This window comes from Phragmites australis, chromosome 3, assembly GCF_958298935.1.
Source record: "Phragmites australis chromosome 3, lpPhrAust1.1, whole genome shotgun sequence".
In the NCBI taxonomy this organism is placed as follows: Eukaryota; Viridiplantae; Streptophyta; class Magnoliopsida; order Poales; family Poaceae; genus Phragmites; species Phragmites australis.
The window spans coordinates 23,735,167-23,759,061 of NC_084923.1; the positions used below are offsets into that span (position 1 = coordinate 23,735,167).

The 23,895-nt window shown below is 41.3% G+C and overlaps 3 protein-coding genes across 4 annotated transcripts; all 3 read right to left on the bottom strand.

The window, feature by feature from the left end:
- Positions 1 to 115: 115 nt before the first annotated feature.
- Positions 116 to 9,151, bottom strand: LOC133912672 (exocyst complex component SEC15A-like). The gene is made up of 2 exons (XM_062355525.1): positions 9,020 to 9,151; positions 116 to 2,613 (listed from the first exon to the last, which is right to left on the bottom strand). The coding sequence occupies exon 2, from the start codon at positions 2,604 to 2,606 to the stop codon at positions 237 to 239; it is 2,370 nt and encodes a 789-aa protein (XP_062211509.1). The 5' UTR covers positions 2,607 to 2,613; positions 9,020 to 9,151; the 3' UTR covers positions 116 to 236.
- Positions 9,077 to 11,772, bottom strand: LOC133912673 (protein ELF4-LIKE 4-like). The gene is made up of 2 exons (XM_062355526.1): positions 11,504 to 11,772; positions 9,077 to 9,717 (listed from the first exon to the last, which is right to left on the bottom strand). Exon 2 carries the CDS (start codon positions 9,632 to 9,634, stop codon positions 9,263 to 9,265), a length of 372 nt encoding a protein of 123 aa, XP_062211510.1. The 5' UTR covers positions 9,635 to 9,717; positions 11,504 to 11,772; the 3' UTR covers positions 9,077 to 9,262.
- A 7,619-nt stretch (positions 11,773 to 19,391) lies between these two features.
- Positions 19,392 to 23,505, bottom strand: LOC133912675 (uncharacterized). Of its 2 annotated transcripts, XM_062355527.1 has the most exons (9): positions 23,163 to 23,503; positions 22,435 to 22,521; positions 22,293 to 22,351; positions 21,923 to 22,018; positions 21,262 to 21,342; positions 20,702 to 20,764; positions 20,443 to 20,616; positions 20,071 to 20,166; positions 19,392 to 19,879 (listed from the first exon to the last, which is right to left on the bottom strand). In XM_062355527.1, exons 1-9 carry the CDS (start codon positions 23,374 to 23,376, stop codon positions 19,802 to 19,804), a joined length of 948 nt encoding a protein of 315 aa, XP_062211511.1. In that variant the 5' UTR covers positions 23,377 to 23,503; the 3' UTR covers positions 19,392 to 19,801. The 2 variants fall into 2 exon arrangements, with proteins under 2 accessions (XP_062211511.1, XP_062211512.1); XM_062355528.1 differs by lacking the exon at positions 21,262 to 21,342 and having other exon boundaries at positions 23,163 to 23,505.
- Positions 23,506 to 23,895: the final 390 nt, after the last annotated feature.

Below are 23,895 nucleotides of genomic sequence, written 5' to 3' on the forward strand. Positions count from 1 at the left end.
CGGACCAAGGGGAAGATAATGGTTTGTATGTCCATTAATAACAGACATACAAATTTTATCAACACTGATTCGTCTTCGTTTCTCATGAGATCAGTGGTCATGTCAAAGAAAAATCTTATCAGCATCTGTGCTGTAGAAATTTGACCCCTTATTTGCGAGTGCTGCTATAAATCACAAATAGAAATAGATACTTACTAGCGCCAGCAATTTTGTTTGGAAATGCAACAAGCCTAACCTTAACTAAAATCCTTAAGTCTTCTCTTCAATACATCCATGGACCTCTTGCGAGCATTCTGCTTCGTGTTGCGGTTCGAAAGGCTCCCAAAAAGACTGTCTGCCGAATCTTTGTACTTGTCACAAACGATGGCAACCTTCTTGTAGTCCAGTGATCCATAGTTCCTCTGCCTTATCACCGGATTCATGAAATTCTCAGGCTGGCTACTGAGCAGGAGGTTGACCAGCTGCCTTATTTCAACCAAACGATCTCTGAAAGTCGTTTCTTTTCCCAAAACTGACAACCCCGTGCTATCAAATTTCTCGTCTGCAAATGCCTCCAACATCTTCAAGTCGATATCGATACCTAGAACTGCATTAACAGTGAACCTCTTCACACCGTCGTTAAGAAGTGCTGTCATTATGGAGTCTGAGATATGGCTCATTGCACCGGAAACAACCTTGTATAGAGCTTCTAAGGGTAGGATCTCCTGGGCTGTTGATACTAGTGTTTCGAGATAGATAAGGACCTCATTCATATAGTCGTTTGCATTGTCCGGGGCTTCCTCTGCTATCCAGTTGACATTGTCCAAGAGCACCATAAACTCATCGACCTTGGAATTGACCAGGTTTATTAGAGCATTATACACCGCATTCTGTGAGGCTTTCAAGACAGCGCGAGCAGTCAAACCAGAATGACACCTCTCAGCAATACGATTCGGGATGCCACACAGCTGAGCAGAGTGCAAGAGGTACATATCACACGCTTGCTCGAGAACAGAAATGTTTCCAGCGAGTTGCATCATCTGTGACATGGCCAAAGAGCGAGCATAGATCATGTTCAGAAGACTGTCGTTTAAGACCTCAATCAACAGCCTGTCTAGGTATGCTTTCACCACATCATAGATGTTCATGAGACCACCGTATGACAAATAGCTGACGGAATCCTCGATGAAGGACCGGACGATGCGACAAACATCTGGAACAGAAGCAGAGAATGGCGCCACATATGGAAAATCAGGTATCGCGCCATCGGGTTCCAGATGAAACGCTGTCACATTCATGTTATACTCGTATTCCTTCTTTATAATCATCTGCTCATACGAGTCATTAGTAAAGATGTCATCTATCTGCTTTCGACATTCAAGAAGAAGCAACTGGTGGTATTTGTCCCTGCTTTTCTCAAGAACTTCAATTAACTGTGTTATTTGGTAACCGTACTTCTTCACGGCTGCGCCTAGAAGAGTGACATAGTCTTTTATGAGGAGGAAGTGGCTGGCTGTACGCATGCGAGAGAACTGCTCCTCCAATATAGATGTGATCTTGGCAATAGCCGTCTCCCATGTTGTTTCCACTTGGCTCTCAGACAGCAATCCATCTGCAGTTCGAAGGACACGTTCTTCAACTATAAAAAATCCAGCTACCTGAGCAAGGAAGGGTTGATGGGACTCCAGGAAGGACTGTGAAGTAGAAATTTGCATGTCCAAGTTGAGTTGCATGAGCCTGTTCTTGTAGTAATAATCTTTGAACTTCTCCCCAATACCAAGACATATGTGCATGTGATGCGCCCGGTACACTGGTGTGAGATCAAAATCTAGTGCTGATTCCTCTTCTGTATTCTCCAGATCCAAGGTATACAGATGTTCATCTGGTCCGGCATGGCTGTGCCCTTCAGCCTCTCTCTGCCGGGCACGCATTTCCTCATCTTTTTGGCGAGCTAATGAGGCCTGGCTTATGGAGACCTGGCCAATCTGCTTGGCCATTCTTCTGATAAGAACAAGCCAATCATTGAACTCGCTACAAACTTTCTTCTCAATGTGCAGCTTTATCAATGGTATCTGTCTTCTCACCACCTTCTTAAGAAGCTTCAAAGGAATATTTTGCAAGTAGCCCTTCTGAATCAGGTCCAAAGTCTTGAGTGCAGGATGAAACTTAGCTTCCACAATATAATTGTTGCACGTCATGCACAAGCTGACGACCTTCACACATATCTTCAGTGTTGTTATGGCCTCCCCTACGTTTTTCTTGACAGCATATAACTCAAGAAGTTCATCAAGCTTCAACAGTAGGGCAGTAGCTACCTCTTGCAGGTGAGAATTCTCACCAGATAGCATGCTCTTTAGCTCATCAGCATCAACCAACACACCGCGCAGTTCATCGACTGCAAGGATGAATTCCTCATAGTGAAGTCTACATAGCTCTTCTATCTCAACTTCCTTCTTCTTTACAATGCTTCTGAGGTTATGCATGAGAGCTTCAGGTTTCCCAGACTCGAACGAATGACGAATGATGGGACCCAAATCTTCACCATTAGCGATAAATGCAGCAATGCCCAAACCTAGACCTCCTTCTCCACTGTCGACTACACTCCTCTTCTTTGGTTGAGCAGTCATTGTTCAACTGTAAAAACGAACATACTGATAAATAAGCTTCGGTGCGGATGTCACAGCACAGAATTAGATGGCATTGCAATTCATACAACGGTTCGCGTTTCAGTCAAAATAAAGAAAGATTGTGGCAATAACACAAAAGCTGACTCATAATAGTTTTCAGTGGATGCAACTATGGCCACTGTTGTGGCAATGGCAGTCCTCTATAGCATTTACCGGATAGCGGAAATAGCAGCCGCTAAGCTTCATTTAGTACTTATCCAAGTTTGTAAACAATTAATAGTATATTGGGTATTGGGTTAACTAAAATTACTTATTTGACACAAATAATTAAAACTGATGCTTCCTATACTCATTTTCGAAATTGAATCTGCAAATATTTAAAACATATAGTTATATTATTAGCCAACGGATTTATATAAGAATACTAAAATTTGTAGCCTAGTTCTTTCAAAATTAAGAGACTTTTTACATTTACTATTCTATTCCACAAACTACAATGTATGCAATAGATATTAAATAAACTAAACTATTAAGGATTCGAAAAGAAAATACATATGTCATAAGAATTAATAAAGTTAAGTAATTTTTATGTATTTAAGTATCTTAGATGACAGGAAATCAACAAGATCAGCAAATTTTGAGTAGGACCAAGGCATAGGATAGCTTTCACCATGATAACAGCTCGACTAAAACAATGAATGACAAACAAGGAATGTAAACACATAATGTTGGGAAGCACGGTGCTATTTGGCTTATTTTAATCATGAGATACTCCGGCGTGATGGTCCAAATCAATCTGAAAACAACTCATCTTGAGAAAGACATTGATAATGCACAACGCTGAAAAGATTCTCACTAGAGCACTGGGAGTATTAAACCTCTTTGACCAGACAAAATGGCAACTAACGATGGCAACTGAAAAAATCACAGTTCGGTATTTCCAGGAGATTAGGCTAAAGAAAATTATTAATTCTACCAGAAAGAAGAAACAATAAGCGCACAAGAACACAAAGGAGCCAACTATTGTATTAATTGGTAAACCACAACTAGAGGAGAATATGAGATGCTCAGGTAACAGTAGCAGCAAAACGGGACAGGAAATGAAAATCTTACACCCTGCCTGCCTTTGCCGCAGGATCGCGGCGTCTGCTCCGGAGACACGACTCCACGAGCTGACGAGCTCGAGATCGCAGAAAGGAAAGGAAACGAAGGTTGGGGCGATGGGTGCGCCGCCGGCCACCCCGCTAACCAGTCGATCAGAGAAGAGGACACGAGCGCCAGGTCCTCTGTTCAGAGCAGCAGCAACAATTAACACAATGCACCAAGCGTTGCCACCACATTGATGCGATGCTGAAAACGGCAGCACCACCACAGTGGCAGATTAATCACAAGAACCTGGGGCGGCGCAGAGTTCGACTGGCTTCAGGAACCAGCCTACCGGAATCGACGAGACGAGGAGGTAGTCCGCGTCCGGAGGTCGCGCTGGCGAACGAGAAGGAAGCGAACTCGAGAGGCAGGGAGACCGAACCTCGGGGATCAATGAAACGGAGGGAGGAGAGACGAAGGGAGAGTAAAAGCTCCCTTGGTTACAGGTAAGGGCGTCCATTTGCATGGCCGAAGAAGTCGTCGATGGATCCACGAGACTCGCGCGGCCCCCGCTTAATATTCTCCGCGCTCTTTTCTCTGCCGCGATGACAGGATGACAGGTGGTCGTCGCCGCCGCCGGTGACAGAGGAGAGATCGATGCAGAGGAGCGAAACTTCGGTTCTGATGGGCCACGCAGCGTCAGTGCAGAGATTGCAGTGGCTGTTTTTAGGCACCCGTAGGGTATGAAAAAGTTGGTAAGCTAAAAAAGATTATCTTAACACTCGGCCTTATACATTATAAGAGGGAGTCTTATATTTATATTACATTTTGAAGTCATGTCTAAGGCTAATAAAATATTGTTTATTGATTTTTTTCTCTCTCCTTCGTCACCTACCAACTACCACCAACCGAAGCCCTTATTAGAATTTTGAGTGAAACCTACCTTAGTCCAATCTAAATCTCAAACATAACATAAACAAGCATTAAATCAAACCAACATATCTGAGAACCTATCTTAAAATCCATTGAAATTTTAAACACTAGCGATGCCTTTATGGGCCTTACGGTTGAGTGGTGAGTACATAAGCAGCGAAACACTGATTTTTTTCCCAAGTACAAAAGGATGGACAAGTACGGGCATGCCACACCTGAGTGTACATGCATGCCCTTAAAACACTTAACCTGTGTTAAATAGGTAAGTAGATTTCAAAAACATACAATTATTTTGATATAGGTTAAAAAAATCTATAATTTCTTATGCTCGTTTTAAAAATCTATAAATATTTTAACACATGTTGTAAAAAACTAAATATTTCTTATCGTAGGTCATCTTTCATCTTCTGGTAATAGGTGGGCTCACAGTTAATCCTCTTATTATATACCATAAAGGATTACAGGTGGGTCTACGGTGAGAAAGTTATAGTTTTTATAATATATATCAAAATAGTTATAAATTTTTGAAATAAACACCAAAAATTATAATTTTCTGCAACATATACCAAATAATTATAGATTTTTAAAATTTACAATTAAAAAATGGGCATTAAGATTTAATCATGTTGGACCCGTACTCACACAAATCTACCACTACCATGAGGTGCTCCCCGACGAAGATGATAAGTTGGCAATGACAGGAAAACCGGCAAAATGGAATAGGTACTGGACACCTAGTCAGCATACGATTTCTTTAAATAATATTATTTTATTACAAAATTATAAAATATATTATCTAAAATCATAAAATTGTAAAAATAGACATCTGTCGGCACGCAGAGTGTGACGCCCGTTTCTTCCCCTTTCTCTGTTTTCCCTCTGATGCGTGGGCCCGCCATCATCCCCAACCTCTCACTTCCCTCTTCCCCCACTCCGCAGAAACTACCGCCACGACCGCCGTCAAAAGACGCTTATATAATTTTTCCGAAGGCGCTTATATAATTATCAAATTTTGGATATTGCCTACTTAAGCTCAAAAGGAAAAAAGGAATAAGTACTTCCTCTGTCTCAAAATAGATACTGTTTTAGAGTTAAACATAAGTATTAAGATGAATGATAAAATAATAATTTTACTCTATTTTAATTCCATTAATTGCATGGGAATGAGATTTGTATTGAGAAGTAAGTTACTTAATGGAGGAATAAGACTGAAAAATTTATATTAAAGTTACCTCAAAATTATAAAATATAATATATTTTGAATATTATAGAAGAGGCTGAGATGTTATATTTTTTTTAGCGGAGAGAGTATAGGTCATTGGGTCCTCCTGATCCTCACTAATTCTAAACTGTGCTACTCTCTCCGGTCACGAATAAGAGTCATTTTGGATATCAACACGGTCTCCAAATACAATTTTGACTACTACTTTTTGTTGTAATATATCTATAAAACATAATAAAAGTATACTATTATGAAAATAATTTTCGAGATAAATCTGCTCATATTATTTTTAAATATCCATAGTCAATAGACAAAAAGTAATTTATAGCTAAAATTTAAAATTGTTGACTGGACAAAACCCAAATTGACAGATGATGAGGTGTGTATTGCTTTGTATTTTCAATCTTGTTGTCTACTGTGATACCTTTGTTTTGAAGCTTCTAATATAGTACATGTCGGTCATACTTGAGCATATGTGATAGACAAAAGTTAAGCAAACCAAAAGGTAAAATAAGACATTTTAAGCTTAATAAGATGGTGGCGTGGTGACTACATAATAGGGAAATTAAACATATCAAACCAGCCCTAAAAGAACAAATGTACAATGAGCTTCCACATCGTTGACTTCCGACACAACGAACTAGCGTAGAATAGGTGTACGATGAGCTCACACCAATGATAAGATCGATCCCCTCTTCCTACATACCTATCCTCTTCTTGTCTTTTTAAGAACGTTTACCCCTACTGTTGACGAAAATACTAGCAGTTCTCCTGCTTTTAGTTCAAAAAATCACCCTGTGGGTAATATCTTGGAGTGACCTTCGGTTATCTGCGCCTCCCAAGAATGTTTTCAGAAACCCATGCGCGTTCTTTTCTTTTTGAACTAAACATGGACGCAGTAGTTTCAGAGAGAAAAGGCCATGCAATTTTTCGAAGGCATGACGGACAGGGGCACACACTGGTACAGAAAGTTGACCTTGAGCAGCCATTGCATGCAGTGGGCAGAGCCAAAGAGTGGTCAAAAAAGACTGGCCTGATTCTGGTCAAGTGCTGCATGATTGGAACCAGGGAGGGCCTGCCAGATAAAGATCTCTTTCTCGGTGATTGCAACCTTTTGTTTTCAGCACGTATTTCTTATGTATTTCCCTGAAATCATGGAGGTTTATTTATAATCCTAGATTTTATTGAATATACACATTTCCGTGCTTTATTAATAAAAAATTTGTTTTTTCAATGCTCATTCAAAGGGTGCACTTACAATCTTCAATGACTGTGCTCAATACAATACAAGGAATTCTTGCTAGCCAAATAACAGGATCTTCGTTGCGCTACTCTATTTTTTTGTCTTTCTTTGCCTTCACGAGATGAATACCACCCAATGAAGCCATTATCCTTTTAGAATCCCAATTTGAAAACAAAAATAAAAATGTCATAAACCTACTTACCTTTCTTTTAACGTAAAAATCTTGCTTGTCTTTGGAAATAGACATTGCTTGTGATGCTACCAACAACACTGCGGCCAAGAAAAGCAAGTTGCAGGGCCTTCAGTAGGTCCGCTTTCAAAGATAAGCTAAAATGGCTCTATTTAAAAGGACAATTTGATAAGGATGAAAATCCCCAAAATATCATGAATAGTAAGCATCTGTTGCTTGACCGACAGTAATCGACAGACATGCATATCAGAATGCTATACAATTACGGTTTTCCGGCTGATTAAAGTGTTAAAGTAGTTCAAGTAAATCAAATATAACAGGAAGTGAAAGTTTAAATGCCGGCTTGGAGTTTACTACAGGTTTAAATTCTTACATAATTATGTGTTCAAAATAGGCCCTTCTTAACCCGTTCACAATTAAAATGAATCAGTAAATTTCATAAAACTATAGATAAGTTGGCAAAACTATCACAAAATTGCATTTTTAAGGAATTATATCGCACTACAAATTTAGTACACAATTGTACCATAGAACTACAAATTTTGTGCGATGTACTGCAAAACTACATATTTAATGTGCATTTTGATATGCAAGTCACAAAACTATGGATTTTACACGGCTACAATATATAGTTTTGTGATATATTATGCATTAAATATATAGTTTTGAGACAAATTTGCGTACTAAATCTGTAGGTTTGCAATACACTTCTTAAATATGCAATTTTGTGATACATTGGTATATTAAATCCGTAGGTTTTCAATAAAACTTCTTAAATATGTAGTTTTGTAATAATTTTTACCAAATTATCTATAGTTTGCGGAATTTAATCGAAGGGCATTGATGGCTTCTGCCTAAAAGAATTCATAAAATTCTTCTAACCGATCCCTACTTTTTATCGATCAAATATTCAAATGGCATAGGCGAATCTTATGGAGAACCCCACGTCGACTTTAGCAGCGATCAGGCAGGCGCCTACTACGACAAGCATGCTCTGGCCATGAAAGGTGTGATGAAATCATGAAAAAGCACTTTCCATTTCCCTCTCTCTCTTTCTGCTACGCGAGAGAGAGAGACATGCAATCATCCAATGCTGAATGAAATGCTCAGCACTAACAGATTTTCGCAGAAAGTAACGCTATACTGCAAGGGAAAGGAAAGAGGTAATGGCAGTGTAGCACAGTAGCAGGTGAAGCATTCAGGCGAGCGAGCCTGACGAAAAGAAAGGGAAGCAGGATAGCGTGGAAAACAAGGGGGCAAAAGCATTTTCAGGCAAAGAAGTACAATCATGGAAAGCGCAAACAGATTTTATGCGTGAGCTCACAAAAGCGAGCTGATTGCTTTCCCTGACAGTGCAAAGCAGAGATGAAATCCAGGACAATTTAGTACCTCTGTTTTGAACATCTCGAGTTTTTATAGATTTGGGGGCCCATCATGGCATCATGCCCGGTGTTTAGTCGTCGATCTATCCCAAACAAACAAACAAAAAAAATCGTTTCTTCTGGCGTTTTCATCGAAAGATATAGAGTAAGAAAGTTGTTTGACATCGCCAAAGAAGAATATTTTAGACGAAATCGACAAAGTATTTTAAAACTAGTAAAACAGGTCAATAAGCAAGAGAAGTCAGGTAAAAGTTCACACTTGCACATAGATGATATTATGACAGATTCACAGCAGGATGCGGATCCTATCAGACTAGGGAGAAGAAGCAATCAAGCATACTCTGAAGACTGAGTTACCTCTGCCTGTATCATCAATTCAGATTGAAAATTTCAGAAAACTCCTCACTCTCTGTATTGCATCGAATTCAAACCTCATACTTGCTCATACCGACGTGAGATTAACATCAGCTACAAGAAGAACATAACATTGTAGGAGAGGATTGTCCTTGCTCATATGTAGTAGTAGGAGTAATACAGATAATTAGATAGGTACAAGAACAGCTCAGCTCAAAGGGAGCTCTCTAGCTAATCCTTAGGAAGTTAGTCGAGGCCGGACCTGATCCTCTTGTGCCCGGCGGCGGCCTGCCGGACGGTGCCGACGGAGCCACCCTCCGAGGCGGCGCGACCGCCGCCGCCGCCGCCCTCCGAGGCAGCAAAGAGCGATGAGAGGTCGGCGTAGAGGTCGACGACGCGGCGGATGTTGTTGTTGAGCTCCCTGATGAGGCCCACGTTGCGGGAGAGGTCGCCGGGCACCTTGGACTCGTGGTTCTGGTTGATCTCGTTGATGAGGACTCGGTTCTGGTCCAGCAGGCTCTGCACCTGCACGAAGCTCGTCTGGAACGCGTGCAGCACCTTGGTGTCCACGCCGTGCGCGCCGCCGAGCCCTGACAGCGTCGTCTCGCCACCCTCCATTGAATCGGATGCCCTCTCCTCCCTTGACTCTTCTTCTGCTCTTTTATTTGCTAGTTCTGCAACTGGTTTCTCTGGCCTCAACTCTGCAGTGTGCAATGAATGCGAAAAAATGGTCAGAATGAGATGGCATAATTCTTGCAAGGGATGCAGAGATATTATGTTCACTTGTTCATAAAGATTGCTTCTTTTTTAAATTTGGGTGGTTGATGTTTCGGTCATCAGGATTTGGCCTTTACTGCTGGTCTCAGCAAATAATAAGAGACCTACAAGTTGGAGGCATTTCCAGGTAATAATGGACGACTACGTGTATAATATTATATAGAATTCAAAATAAGAACTATTTCTTTATCTAGAAAAAAAGTTGAAGGCATTTTTACTGTTGGGGGCATGGGAGGACATAGTGTACTGTACTACAAGATCAGATGTACTTGGCGAATCTTTCTACTACCTTGGAGGCTTGGAGAATTTTTGAAATAATATTATTTTATTAAAAATTATAAAAATAATATCTAAAATTCGATATTTATAGAAATAGGTATCTATCGGCACTCCGCATATGTTACGTGGCAGTAGGCCCTAACGTCTATCGGTACTCTATTGCCGACATGTCCTGTGTTCTGCAGATGATATTTAAAGAAAAAACAATAATTTTTTCATATGATTTCAGATAAGGATGATATTTATACAAAAATTATACATATAAATAATATCTATAATTTTGTAGTTGAATATTTTTCTATTTAAATCCGTTTAGATGAAAAAACGGTTATAAATTATAGATAAAAAAAATTAGATTTGAAATTTCTAACCTTTTTTAGCATTTAAACAGATTCAAATGAAAGTGTTTAATTATATAGTTATAGATTTCATCGATATAGATACAATTTTTATATAAAAATTATTTCTATCGGAGTTTATATGAATTTTTTTTGAATATTATTTGCGGAAACCTATTGGAACACTAAGTGCAGATACCTATTGGAACACTAAGTGCAGATAGGCCCTAGGGTCCGCTCTCACATAAAACTTTTTTTCAAATATCAGATTTTAGTATTATTTTTGCAACTTTTTTAATAAAATAATATTATTTCAAAAAAAGGTAGAGGCTTGGACCAAAAAAATTTCGATGAAATCTTGGAATTATCGCGATTTATTTTTTCAAAAGAGAGAAGTTCATCTAAACAAGAAAGAATTCCGAGAAACCCACAGCGCATCAATTTTTTTTGGAAAAAAGAGGAATATAGTAAGGGGAAGCTCGTGCTTCAGTGTGTGCGTAACAAGGACGATTGGGGGAATGATTGAGATCCGGTGTTGGGCACGGAATTCCCGGGAGCATGTGGGCACGAAAGATCGAGATGAGGGTACGAAACGAAATCTGCAGAGAGGGGGGGGGGGGGGCCCAACTCGTCTTGGCTGGAGCGACATGGGGTTCGCAACCAAAATTCGCCCAAACGGCGACCGAATTCGGCAAAGGAATCCCAAAAATCCGACCAAAAGAAAGGGAAAGATCGCTGGCGCGAAGAGATTCCAGTACGGACGGATCGAGTGGGACGGATTAACTGGAAACGGAGAAGAGAAATCCATGCTTGGGAAAAGAAGGAGAAGGCTTTCTTCCTCTGCTCCTCTCCCGGTTGTTCTAGAGACCAGGCAACAGCAAGAATTTATCCTACTCCAGTGAACCAAACATCGGGAGGGACCAGGGCAAGAACTGAAGCGAATTTGTGTGAGAAAGAGAAACCCCCCAAAAGCAGAGATCTTTACGAGCAAGGAGACGAGACCGAAGCAAGAACGATGAGATGCAACAGTACAGTATCATACCAAATATGCTCTACTCGAATACCAAATCAGGCCGGTGGTGCTGGTGCTTACCTCTGGACTCCGTGGCATCTCTGGGGAGGGGAGCTTCTGGTCAGATGATACGAGTACGACCATACGAGCGAGCGAGCGAGAGAGAGAGAGAGAGACGAGGAGGAGGAGGAAGAGAAAGGGGATCGGAGGGGAGGGCGGCGGAAGATGACGGTGGATAGAGGAGAGATCAGGAGATCCTCAGACACACGAAACAGCCCTCCGCGCTCTAGGCTCTATCTCTTTCTGCGCGGAGAGAGAGAGAATCTTTTGCTCTATCTTTTGGTACGTTAACGTTCCGACACGTTTCTCCTTCTGATCATGCACATATCTGCGCTGGATGGATGGGTGCGCTTACTGTGCGTGTCGCCCGATATTTCACGCACCCGATATTTCTGGCGACATGCAGTGAACACAACGTACCAAGATTCCAAGAGTTTCGAATGTTTACTCGGGACAAGGTTTGTGTTTTGAATCTGACATGTGCTTTTAGAGTGGTCTGTATTTGCTCAACCAAAGGTCCAAAGCACATTGAGAAATGCTAGGTAACTGCCACCCAATTGCATTGCATTGCATTGTTTGCGCAGCTTCAGCGAGCAAAGAGATATTGATTGAAAGTCAAATCCCTTGGAATGGCAGGGAAATTGAAGTGTCTCCACATCTGCAAAAGAGCGTACAGCGATCTTCCTTGCAGTACTTGTCATGCCGCCTTTGCACACGGATTTGAACGCTGCATGGTAGTGCTGATCTTTAGTGCAAAAACATATATAGAAAATTTTCCAATATGCCCTTCGGAACAAAGAAATCCACCATACGAAATTCCTATTAATTCTTATGGGATTCATGAATCCACAGGAACTAGCAAGGTGGCCGTTCAAATTTGCACCGTTAGATTTGCTACGATATTCGTTTTAATATCGTATTCTCTTTGATGAGATAGAATACATTAGTACCGTATACAGAGAACTTAAGCTTTTTATTATTTGATATGGATCATGAGAGTTCATTCCTCTATACTACAACAAAATATGTCATCCGAACCGAGTTATTAGTGTCGGCTAGATTGGAACCGATACTAATGAAATATCAGTGCCAATTCGTAACTTCTCACGTTCGATCAATGATCGAGTCGAGTTGAACTAGCACTGATACTTAGTATCAGTGTCGGCTCAAATTATAAATCGACACTGATAGTATCAGTGTCGGTTTATAATTCGAACCGGCACTGATACAATCTCCAGACCTAAAATTTTAATACAGTCTAATTTTAGATCATGCCTCAGGTCTGGCATCCTTCTTATCTCTTTCTCTCTCCCTTATCTGTTCACGCCCACACAACCGCACTCACTAGCCTCCTCCTCCCAGTCTCCCTCATCGACCTCTCTCTCCCCTCATCGGCTTCTCTCTCCCCTCACTGGCCTCCCTCCCTCTCCTGCCTCTCTCTCCCCTCACCAGCCTCCCTCACCATAAGAGAAGAAAAGCATAAGGGGGAAAACCATGGTTCTTGGTTCATCAACATCTAGTGATTCCGCTATTTCCCTCATTTCTTGGTGTCGATTTTCTGAAGATGGGTTCTTTCTTCATTCTTGGCGATGAAGGGGAATGAGTGGCAGCTACTGTACTATCATCTTCAGGTTCACTTCTTGCTTGGTCGCTTTTTATCTTTTATTTTTGTTGCTACTCTCCTTCTTTTTTCTAATGTGTATTGCTTCCCTGTTGATGTGTGCAGGTAGTAGCGATTGTGGTCTTCTTGGTGCTGGGTTTCGCCTTCTATGTCTTCTTTCTGCCATTTGTTGAAAGAGATGTGGTCAGTATGTGGTCATGGGTCTCTACACACCACTGGAAAGCAGTTGCATCTTTGCCCCCCTTCTGTTTCAGTCAGTCCTCTTGTGTGACCCTTCTTCAGAGTAGTTAGATCTGCATTCCTTCCATATTTTAGTTTGTTAGTATGTGGTACTAACTACAGATAAATGTATTATATAAGGTGGAAATACAAGGATAAATAACTGGTTACTTTTTGTTTCAAGAAAGTACTTTGTTCTTCTGATTAAGTTCATAAGGGATGCTCATTTTATCCTACCAGGGTAGTTTAGGTTAGCATAATCTTGTATTGATGGTGGCATCGTGGAATCAGTTGCCAAAGTTTGTATTGGAATCGGGCATGCAAAAATCAGTTGCAAGAATTTCTTTTCTGGAATGAATCATTTCAATTCCTGTAAAAGGAAATGTTTCAGATATCCCACAGTCGGATTGGTTTGCTGATGTTATTCGATTTGCTTCTGTAAGATGATTGTAATATGATATAATTACTGAATGCTTCCGATTGGTTTATTGATGTTATTCGATTTGCTTATGTGAGATGATTGTAATATGGTATGATTACTGAATACTTTCAATTATGCTCTGTGAGATTATTGTAATATTGTATGATTATTGAATGCTTCCGATTGTGCTCTATGAGATGATTGTAATCATTGTTGCGAGATGATTGGACTTTATGGTATGATTATTGAATGCTTTCGATTTTCTTTTGTGAGATGATTGGTTTTCTTTTCTTTTTTGTTTTTTGGAAAACAACAATACTACCGGTTGAACTCACAAACCGACACTGATAATGAGTATCAATGCCAGTCCATCACAAGGAACCGACATTGATACTCAATGCCGATTCAAAAACTGGCACTGATGTCGTTTTTGAGCCAGCACTAATGACCTTTTTACGTGGTTGTGCTAGTTTAGTGCAAGTGTAGTTGTAGAATGATTGCAGACATACTATTTGAATTTGAACAACAATAATTTTGCAAAAAAACAATACTAAATTGATGTTCATAATATTGTTCTAGTAATATGAAGATTTTGCATGAGAAACTACTTATTTGCATAAGGAAATTACTTACCAATTTGGTACATCTTGTCGGGAATTTAAATTTGAACCCGTGTTGCTCTCCATAGACGGATGTTAAATCCTATCACATATGAGTTTGGATTTTATCTCTGTAAAATTGTTTGTGATATCGATCCTATAATAGACGGTTAAAAATAAAATAGGAAAATAAGCATACATGCACATATAGCTTGCTAGCTTTCTATGTTCCTCACAGTGTTTTAGTCCGATGGCGAGTGGGAGGCGATAGCCAAATTTGCCAAGCAAGCAGAGAGGGATGGTGAGCCTATAGAGATAGCTAGCCATTTGACGAGCCTATTGGATCCGCTGTTTTCAGCCTTTTAACCAAATTTACCGATAACGAGCCGGTTATAGATGTTGCTGGAAATCTAACATGAGGTTAGATCTCGTGAAAACTTAAATTTGTGTCTATCTCTCTCTTTGAATTCATGTGTTTTCCATGTGTTGCATACAAACACTACTACATAACAAATTGTCACTGCAGGTAGTGATTTCCTTGGATCCGGCAATAAATTAGCGGTAGTGTTATCACTATCGGCTCTGGAACCAATAATAATAGTAACTATCACTACCATTTCATACCTTGAACCAGCAGTGATAACCCATCCACATGTACAAAAATATTTTACAAGTAACTCTTCAGCATGGAGATATGTCTCAAGTTTGATCTCAAACTTGTGACATAGACCCTATGCATAAATGTTCATGATAGAGTATTTTGAATCTAAATGAATGGTGAAAACAAAATTTAAAATCGCAAAACTGCTCTATCAGGAGCTCTTCAGCTTAGGGACAGTGTCGGTGAATCAGGAACCAGGGGTCCCCGAATCCCGAGGCCAGGCCAGCATTCTGCCACGTGGCGCCTTCCCGCGAGGTTCATCTCCGCGAGGTATGAAAAGACTAAGTACCGGGAGAGGGCGCTCGGGGCCATGAACAGTGGTCCCCGAGTACCCGGGTTCCCCGATGATCTGCAAAGACCAAGTGACCGAGAAGATAGTGCTCGGGGTCATGAACAGCGGCCCTCGAGCACTCAAGTCCCCCGACGACCAGAAAAGCCGAGTATCGGGAAGGGTGCGCTGCGCGAACAGTGGCCCCCGAGCACCCGAGTACTCCGAGGACCCAAGGAAGGTAGTTCCGGGAGAGAGTGCTCGGGGCTGCGAATAGCGGCTCTCGAGCCCTCGGTTCCCAGAGGATCCGAACAGTCAATTCTGGGAGAGAGTGCTCAGGGCCGTGAACAGTGACCCCCGAGCACTCGGTTCCCCGAGGACCAAGAGAGGGCGTTTTCGGGAGAGAGTGCTCGGGGAGATGAACAGTGACCCTCGAGCACTCGGTTCCCCGATGGCCCAAGAAGTCCTTCATCGGTGGCCCCCACAGGGGTCCAGCGGTGAGATGTCGGCCTGTGAAAGGCCCGATGCCGCATTTAAGAAGGCGCGTGGCCTGTCACATCCAACTGCTCCTGCCACGCTCGGTGTCAGTCCCTGCCACATTCGAGCAGAAGGGTGTGGAGATATTTAATGCACGGGTCCCATCCCGCGTCATTCGGTGCGCCTCGGGATAGCATCGCAAGGCCCGAGGCGCTTCGCATGCTGCCCTGCTGTGTCAGACGAACAAGACTGGGCGGGCACGCCGGGCTGCTCTGCGGCGCCCAGTGGGCCCTCTCCACGGTGCCAGTTGCCAGCGCCATCATGACGACTGAAGACAGGGTGGGGGCGCGTTTTCAACCCCTCGTCACTTCGTGCTGGCGATCCCATGATGACTGCCTTTTCATTTATGGCGCCTTGGAACTCGTGCCCTCCCTTTCGGGGCACGCTACCGCCGGCGAGTATTTAAGGGAGCCGGCGGGCACGGACAAAGATAACGGAAGAACTTTCAGATAACTCGGACACACATTTTCAAAGGCTGAAGAACATCTTCGGGCAAGCACAGAAGCTGAGACCACCGAAGAACAAGGAGCCCGAAGCTCTAGGATAGACAAACATTCTTGTAACCAGCAACATTCCTGAGAGGCATTCTTAGGGCATTTATAGCATCCACACAGGAGTAAGGTATTACGCTCAGTGCGACCCGAACCTGTCTAAAAATCCATCCACTGCATTTACTGCATTTCTGCATAAGATCATTCCACCCTACATGCCATCGCATTTACACCCATTTATTTCTCCCGCAAACATATTCAGAATCATCCCCCTGGCTGAATCTCAAAAAGGGGTCCCTCAGGATCCCTGCGATAGGAGTTCACCCTCCGACAGATAGGATCTCAAATCCCCACACATCGAAGATCTCCTAGTATAGCAGTGTTGTGCCATCTATTTTACATCTTGCACTATCCGAAGCTGTAGGCGACGGGCCCGTGGGGAGACATGAATACAGGCCAGCACGACCGCGATATGCGATGTGTCCGAGGGGAGATGGGGAGATGGAGTGACATGGCCACGGTAGGTGATGGGCATGAGGGGAGATGGGGAGACAGGGTGACTGAAGGATCAATATGACGACCTAAGGGGTGAATATGCCTTTTTCTAATTTACCTCAAAACAAGCTAAAAACTTCGCCTTAAAGAAGTTAAATATAAAATTAAAGCTATTCTAAAGTAAGCAACAAGATGCAATCCTATATGATATAAACACAACTAGAATTAACACTAAGCAATATATGAACTTGCAATAAACTAAAGGAAATATCTAAAGATGAAGATAAGTCGATGTTGTTCCCGAAGTTCAGATCTTTGAAGGGATCCTACTTCTCTGTTGAGGGGCTTGATCACACTTGAGCAAAGTCTCTTTTAACACTTTTCCTCCTGAGGTTGCACAAAACACTCATCGGCTTCCTTGTGGTATGTCTTTTCTTGCGGAGGCAAAATTTGACCTTCACAAACTTTCTCACGATGCACCACAAATATGTTGGTGGCTGGTGAGCAACTCCTAGGCATCTAGGAGTCCTCAATCTCCAAGAGAAATTAATGCAAGCAAAGAAGCTCGGAGATAAAACCTAGTGCTCAAAGATCAACTCTTTTCTTTCTAGCAGTCAAACTTTATGTTCAATCTCTCTCAAGATGAAACACTTTCTAGTGAGAGGGGAGTGGTTTTTGCTTGGAGATGTGCTCAGATTTGAAATGGGCAAGCTTACGGAGTGGAGAAGGAAAGTGGTGTATAAATAGACTCCTTCAAAAACTAGCTGTTGGACACTTTTTCAGCCTACATTGAAAGTTCCGATTCCTACGATCGGAACATCCGATGTATTCAAACTGGCAGTTTTGAACTTCATTCCCCAAACCAAACCTGGTAAAAAAAACACATTGAAATATTCGATCCAAGAATTAATTAGAAATCGAGAGTCCCATGTTAACAAAAACCGAATGTTTCGACCCTGATCAGAACATCCGATCCAATTGTCGGAACTTCCGATGTAGGATTTTAAATCAAACCCGAGAACACATCGGACCTTCCGATGAAAACATCGGAATATCTGATATTAAAATAAATTGCAACCCAAGAACCTAATGTTCTCAAATTTCGGACTATCCAACCATATCAGAACATCCGATGAAGACATCAGAACTTCCGGTTTCACAAAGAAGCATTGACTCAGTGCTCTTGTTGTGAACTTTGTGTCACTCTATAAACTGAGTGTAGATCTTTTTGAGCACTAAGTTCATGACCAAACTACTGTGCTGCACCCTTCTTAATAGTATGGCAGTCCTATACTTAATTTCAAAAAAAAAGAATATATTAAAAGGTATAACCGTTCGCCTTCTTCTTTCTTCAATTTTTGGGGGTCACCAATGTCATGATGTTTTTATCAATGGGACTTTCACATATTTAAATACTCATTGAATACATTAGTTCCTTAATTTCTTGTCGTCAATTATCAGAACCCACATAGGAGGCATAGATGTACTTTCAGCACACGCACCCGTGCTAGGCGATAGGGATGGCAATGAGGTCGGCAACGGGCCTGAGGGGAGTGAGATGGGAAGACGGGCCCAAGGCGTAGTGACGGGCGAAATGGCGACGGTGACCATTGTACCTCTTCGACCGCCACATATCCGTCGGGATTGATATTCTGGAGGGGAGTGAAATGGGGAGCAGAGTGAGAGGAAGGGCCGAGATATTTATAAAAGGATTATCACTGCCGGTTAAAGATTACCACTGTTGGTTTGGAATACAAAACGACAGTGATGCCGACAGTATCACTACTAGTTTGGAATATGAACCGGGTGTGATACATTACTACTGGTTTAGAATATGAACCGATGATAGTAGTTATCACTGTGGGTGTGATACATTATCACTGATGGTTCATAACGACTCAATCATTGATCTGTCGGTTGAGCTAATAAACTAGAAGAGATATTAGCTATCACTACTGATTCTTCATAGCTCAATGTTAAATCTATCGGTTCAGCTTATGAATCAACAATGATACCTTATCATTATCGATTATTACCAATGCTTTATTTCTTAAGTGATATCTAGAGAAGAGAGAGAGGGTAAGAAAATAATGTTAAGAAACAAGATTTCAATAGATGTATTTATCTTGCTAGTTTCTTAAGATCCTTCAAAACAATTTATTGTCTCACAATCACCTAAGATTACTCAAAGAGCTAGTTTCTTCCTTAAAAAAATAAGCTCCTTCACTTTCATTTTTAAATTATTTGTCACATCATCTTTTTGTTTAGATAGACACCTAATTAATGTCTAAAAAACTAGCATTAGGTATGACCTAACTTTGAGATAGGCTTAGTAATAAAGCATTGGGAGTGGTAGATAAGTTTTTTGGATAAAAAACGACAGCTGATGTACATGCTCTGCAGAAAGTCCAGCACCATATGACATTGAATTCTCTTACTCTGAAGTCAACCCTAAGCGAAAAAAAAGCACTTGTTTAGTCTTCAAATTGACTAGACAAAGAAAGCAGTTGTTTAGGTAGATGTCGAATACTACATATCAATTATCAACATTCTAAGCGAAAAAAAAGATGGGGATCATACTGCAGAATATACAGTCATCCTCACAAATGTATGGGCTTAATAATTGCAGAAACACCAGATACGTATGTCTACAGAAATACTCATGGATAGTTGGGAGCTATGAAAATAAAACAATGTGATTAGATATATATAACACCATTTTCATTGCGGTTTCACAGGACAAGATAACGAACAGATTCACAACAATGGATCAAGCTTCAGCTTCAGCTCAACTGCAGACGAGCATAGCCTTCTTGGAGGCTGAGGTAGATGTGCCTCCAGTTCTCCACTTACTTTTGTTTGTTCAGATGTATGATTAAAATTGCCAGGAAGACCAAAGGATCATAGGTAGCACTTGCTTTTTTTAGTCTTTAAATCCTTTCTTTTGGGCAGTTTTCTATTTTCCTTTCTAATAGGTTGACAAAAATGCACTTTCAACCTTGTGCTTTTACTGTATCTCATCTTTTTCGGTCTGCTCCACAAACCATGCTTTCCAGTCTGCCACTTTTTCATCACCATTTGCAACCTGCGTAATGAAAGAAGCTGGGGTTAAATATTTTCTTTGCAGCTCACAGAAGAGACACGGAACAGTTGTTCCATACTTCCATTTGCTCTGTTGGCTTTCTAACAACAAGGACTCCTCACAAAAAAGGACGGAGTACCAATCACGACCACGACACTAGGACCTGAACCCTGATTGAGCTAATAACTATGTACCTCAAAAATGAGAGTCTTTCGGGGAATGGCATCCAGAGCTTCCACACATATGGTAGCAGCATCCTCTTTGCTTATTCTTCCCTTGGCTGCTATGCCCTACATAATTCAAGCACCATATAGTGACACATCAGAACAACAAATAGCATATGTATTCAAATATGATGATATTCCTACCAGATTGACAACACTACAAATGCATGTATGATATTTCTTTGTTGTGTGCAAATTGCATCATAAATCAATGAACATAATAATGTCTAAACTGTGTCCTGCTCATTGCACAACATTCATATAGTTGAACTACAGAATGCTAAGAATATCTGCATGGTGTTTAACATGCATTGGAGGTAAGGTGGGTTTTCATACTGATACCTCCGTAAAATCAAAATCTCTCTCACCACCAGGGGTGCTTTGCAGAGAACCAATCCTGATTATCGTAGATGGGATGCCAGATGCAAGAACCACTTCTTCATCCCTTTCTGCTAGCTTCCTCAGTTTGCTGTTCATAATAGCTTGCAAACCACCACTATTTCTGTAGGCAACCAGCTGCATTCTTATCAAGATCTCATAGGGGCAAATGACTGAAACTAGAGTCAGCTGGATATCACGGAATTGCAAGAGCATTGCAAACCTGTGATACCAAAACAATGTGTTGGACACCCTTGAGGTCGATTGAGTCAGAGAAGAAGCCATCCTGTAAAAATTCAAAAGTTCAAATTAAGCAAGAACTTAAAATGAAGACGAAAGGGCATCTGGTAAGCAGATAATATGTTCCCATATAAGTAAGGAACAGACAACTAAAACTGCAAATGTCAAGTAGTTAACACCTTGCTTAAGAGTTAAGATTAAGATGAGTATAATGTGGCTAACTAAATTGCAAGACATTGGCCCGTAAGTAGTTACGAATATGTGGTGCATCTATGGATATATTTAGATGACTCATACCATCTTCAAATCTCCAAATATGAAGAGTACTTCACATAAATGCCAAAAGGAGGGAATTCCGAAAAATCTAGTAATGTTCGTTTATAAAAAAGAAAAGAAAATCTATTGATGCCCTAAACATCAAGTCATCAGCTAGAGTAGCTCAAAGAAGTGCCGAACAACCAACAATTATCCAAAGAATAGAAATAGTAGGCCTTATGCGTAGGGAATAGCTAAAAATGAATAGAAACACAAATTTTAACATACATCGGCTGGACAAATTACGGCACGAACGCCCCTTAGTGCTTTCTTCATGAAGGACTTATCTTCCATATCACCAACCATGCACTACAAGTAAACCAACATGGTGTTTACATGATGTTCATTATAAATATCAACAAAATGTTACAAGATAGATGTCATGGCGGTAGCAGGAGATAAATCTTACCGTTTAATTAGGAGATAAGTTTGGTATGTTACGATTCAAGTTGATTTGTTTAGAAATAAGTTTGGTAGGGAATAAGTTAGGAGTCGGATTGAGTTAGGACTGCTTAGAGATAAGTTTGGTAAGAGATAAGTAGGAGATGGAATTGATTTAGGAATGTAATTTCTCCTCTCTATATAAAGGGGTAACCGCACATCATTGTAAGGAAGCAAAAGAAGAATTAATCTAAGTTTCCCTCAATATTCTAAATCTCACCAATCTATAGTCTAATCCCTCTCCTAGTAGCTGACACCACCCGGCTATCCTCCCGGTAGATGTTTATCCCCCTAATGATCTTAGGATCATAACAATAGAACAGTCAACTACATCATTTTTTTGTATAAACTAATTTCAGTTCTAAAAAATGACAGTAAAAAAGTATTTTATAATTATAAGGAACATATAGAATGCCAAAGTATAGGTCAGAGCAACAAAAGATGTCACCTCCACATAAGTTCCAAACGCTTCTTCAGTGGATCGTTTGTCCTTGACAAGTGCTTTTATTCTAGTCCTTTTCAGGATTAGTGCCAATATCACCATCTGAATATACAAGTAAATCGACTTGAACCAGCTGAGAGAATTTCTTTTTCTTTTTGAATATATACTAGTAGAACTTCAGTTTTTGTTGAATAAACTGAAACTTTAAGTGTTTCACTAATGAGGATTGTTTGTAGAAAGAATTAGTTGTGTCAGTGCAGATTACATTCTACTAGAATACAACGTTCAGCTCAGATCACTGGGGAAGAAAATGAAGATAGGTGAATTTCAGGATACTGTACTAAACATCGGTGCAGAGGCAGTTCTGGAGAAGAACCTGTCCAATCTCACTGTCGCCATTGGTAACTAGCACAGCGTCCCGAGGCTCCTCGATATCTGTTCTCACCCCAAATCTGACAACAAATAAGAAACAATGGCAACCAAGGAGATTACATTTACAGAATATTTTCTCTATGCACCTGGAGACTCATCCTCTTCAGACTCAGCTCCCCCATCCTTGGGAAGCAAATCGGGTGCTCCATACCATCTCCTCAACTTTGGTCCTCCTATAAAAGAATTTCAAAAGTACAACTTATGGCCTGATCGATTCAGTGTCAACTCTGCAACGTTAAAGCTATGAAATTTTGACATTTTTGTGGCAGGCGTTTGATTTTTTCCATGGTTGTGGCGCACTGCACTTTATTGCCCTAAGAATCACCAACCTTACTCTTAAACTCATTTCCTTGTCAATATTTTCCTAAGTTGTTGCAAATAATTTCTTTACCACAAAAAGTACAGCCTGCCACACCTTGGCAAAGTGCGGGAGCCAACCAAACAGATCTTTAATCCATCAATGCTTCATCGAATAGACCTAATCCATCGGAATCATCTTTATACTCTGGACTTGGTAGAGCCATTAAATTAATCAGCATTCAGAGATGATAACAACTACAAAAAGATGGTTGCCCATAGTGCTCACTGCTCGGCGATCAGTGGCTATGAATTGAGACCCATCCCGCCACAATAATCAAAAACTGTACACTCAAAATGCTAAATCAAAAAGGCCTATTCAGCAACATCTAGTGAACATCGGTTCTTGATTACATACAACCTCAACTTCTAGCTAGAACGGCTCAATCCTGAATCTGACATCACTTCGAGGAAGCACGAATGCGCAAGAAAACGAGAGAGGTTTTTGTGTGAATACCCTCGATGTAGTCGAGGATGCGGTCGGTGAAGCTAGCCTCGTCCTTGCCCTTGGCCCGGACGGCGGCGAGAAGCGCCGGCCTTCTTCTTCCTGGCTTCCAGAGGACGGAGCGGTTACCCCCGGCGCGCGTTGCTGCAGGTGGGCGAAGCGGAGGCCGCTGCTGCGGCGTGGGTGACGCAGAGGACCGCCGCGGGGGCAGGGGAAGCGCGGGCATTGGGGATAGGCGCGCGAGTGCCGTGCCTGCCGCACCGGAGGATTTCGCGTGCGTGACCGTGGTTTCGTCGCGGTTATAGAGGGGGATAACGCTTGCTAGGATAGCCACGAAGTCGAGTGACCTGAGAAATTTCAGAATTTGACACTGAATTCTGGTGCCTATCCGGTTTTAACCTCCCATTCGCCTGCCTTTTAAAATATAACACCATGTTATCAATTTCTTCGGAATGTAATATTTTCTTATTCTTTTCTCAATGACGTTTTCCTCTTCACTAGGAGAGATCAAACTGCCCAAGTACATTCGGGACTTCATCGTTTCGATCCCAACCATCAACCAAACAGAGAGAAAAAAAAAAAGATAGGTCCCCTCAGTTCCTCTTCGTTTCAGCTAGGGTTCTTGAGAGCTGTTCCAAGAGCGACGACCGGAACGACGTTGGCGGCTTCCATGATTCCCAGCGAGGTTCCTTCTAGGTAAGGCCCAATCTTAATCCTTGTTGTAGCTCGAGTTAGGGAACAAATG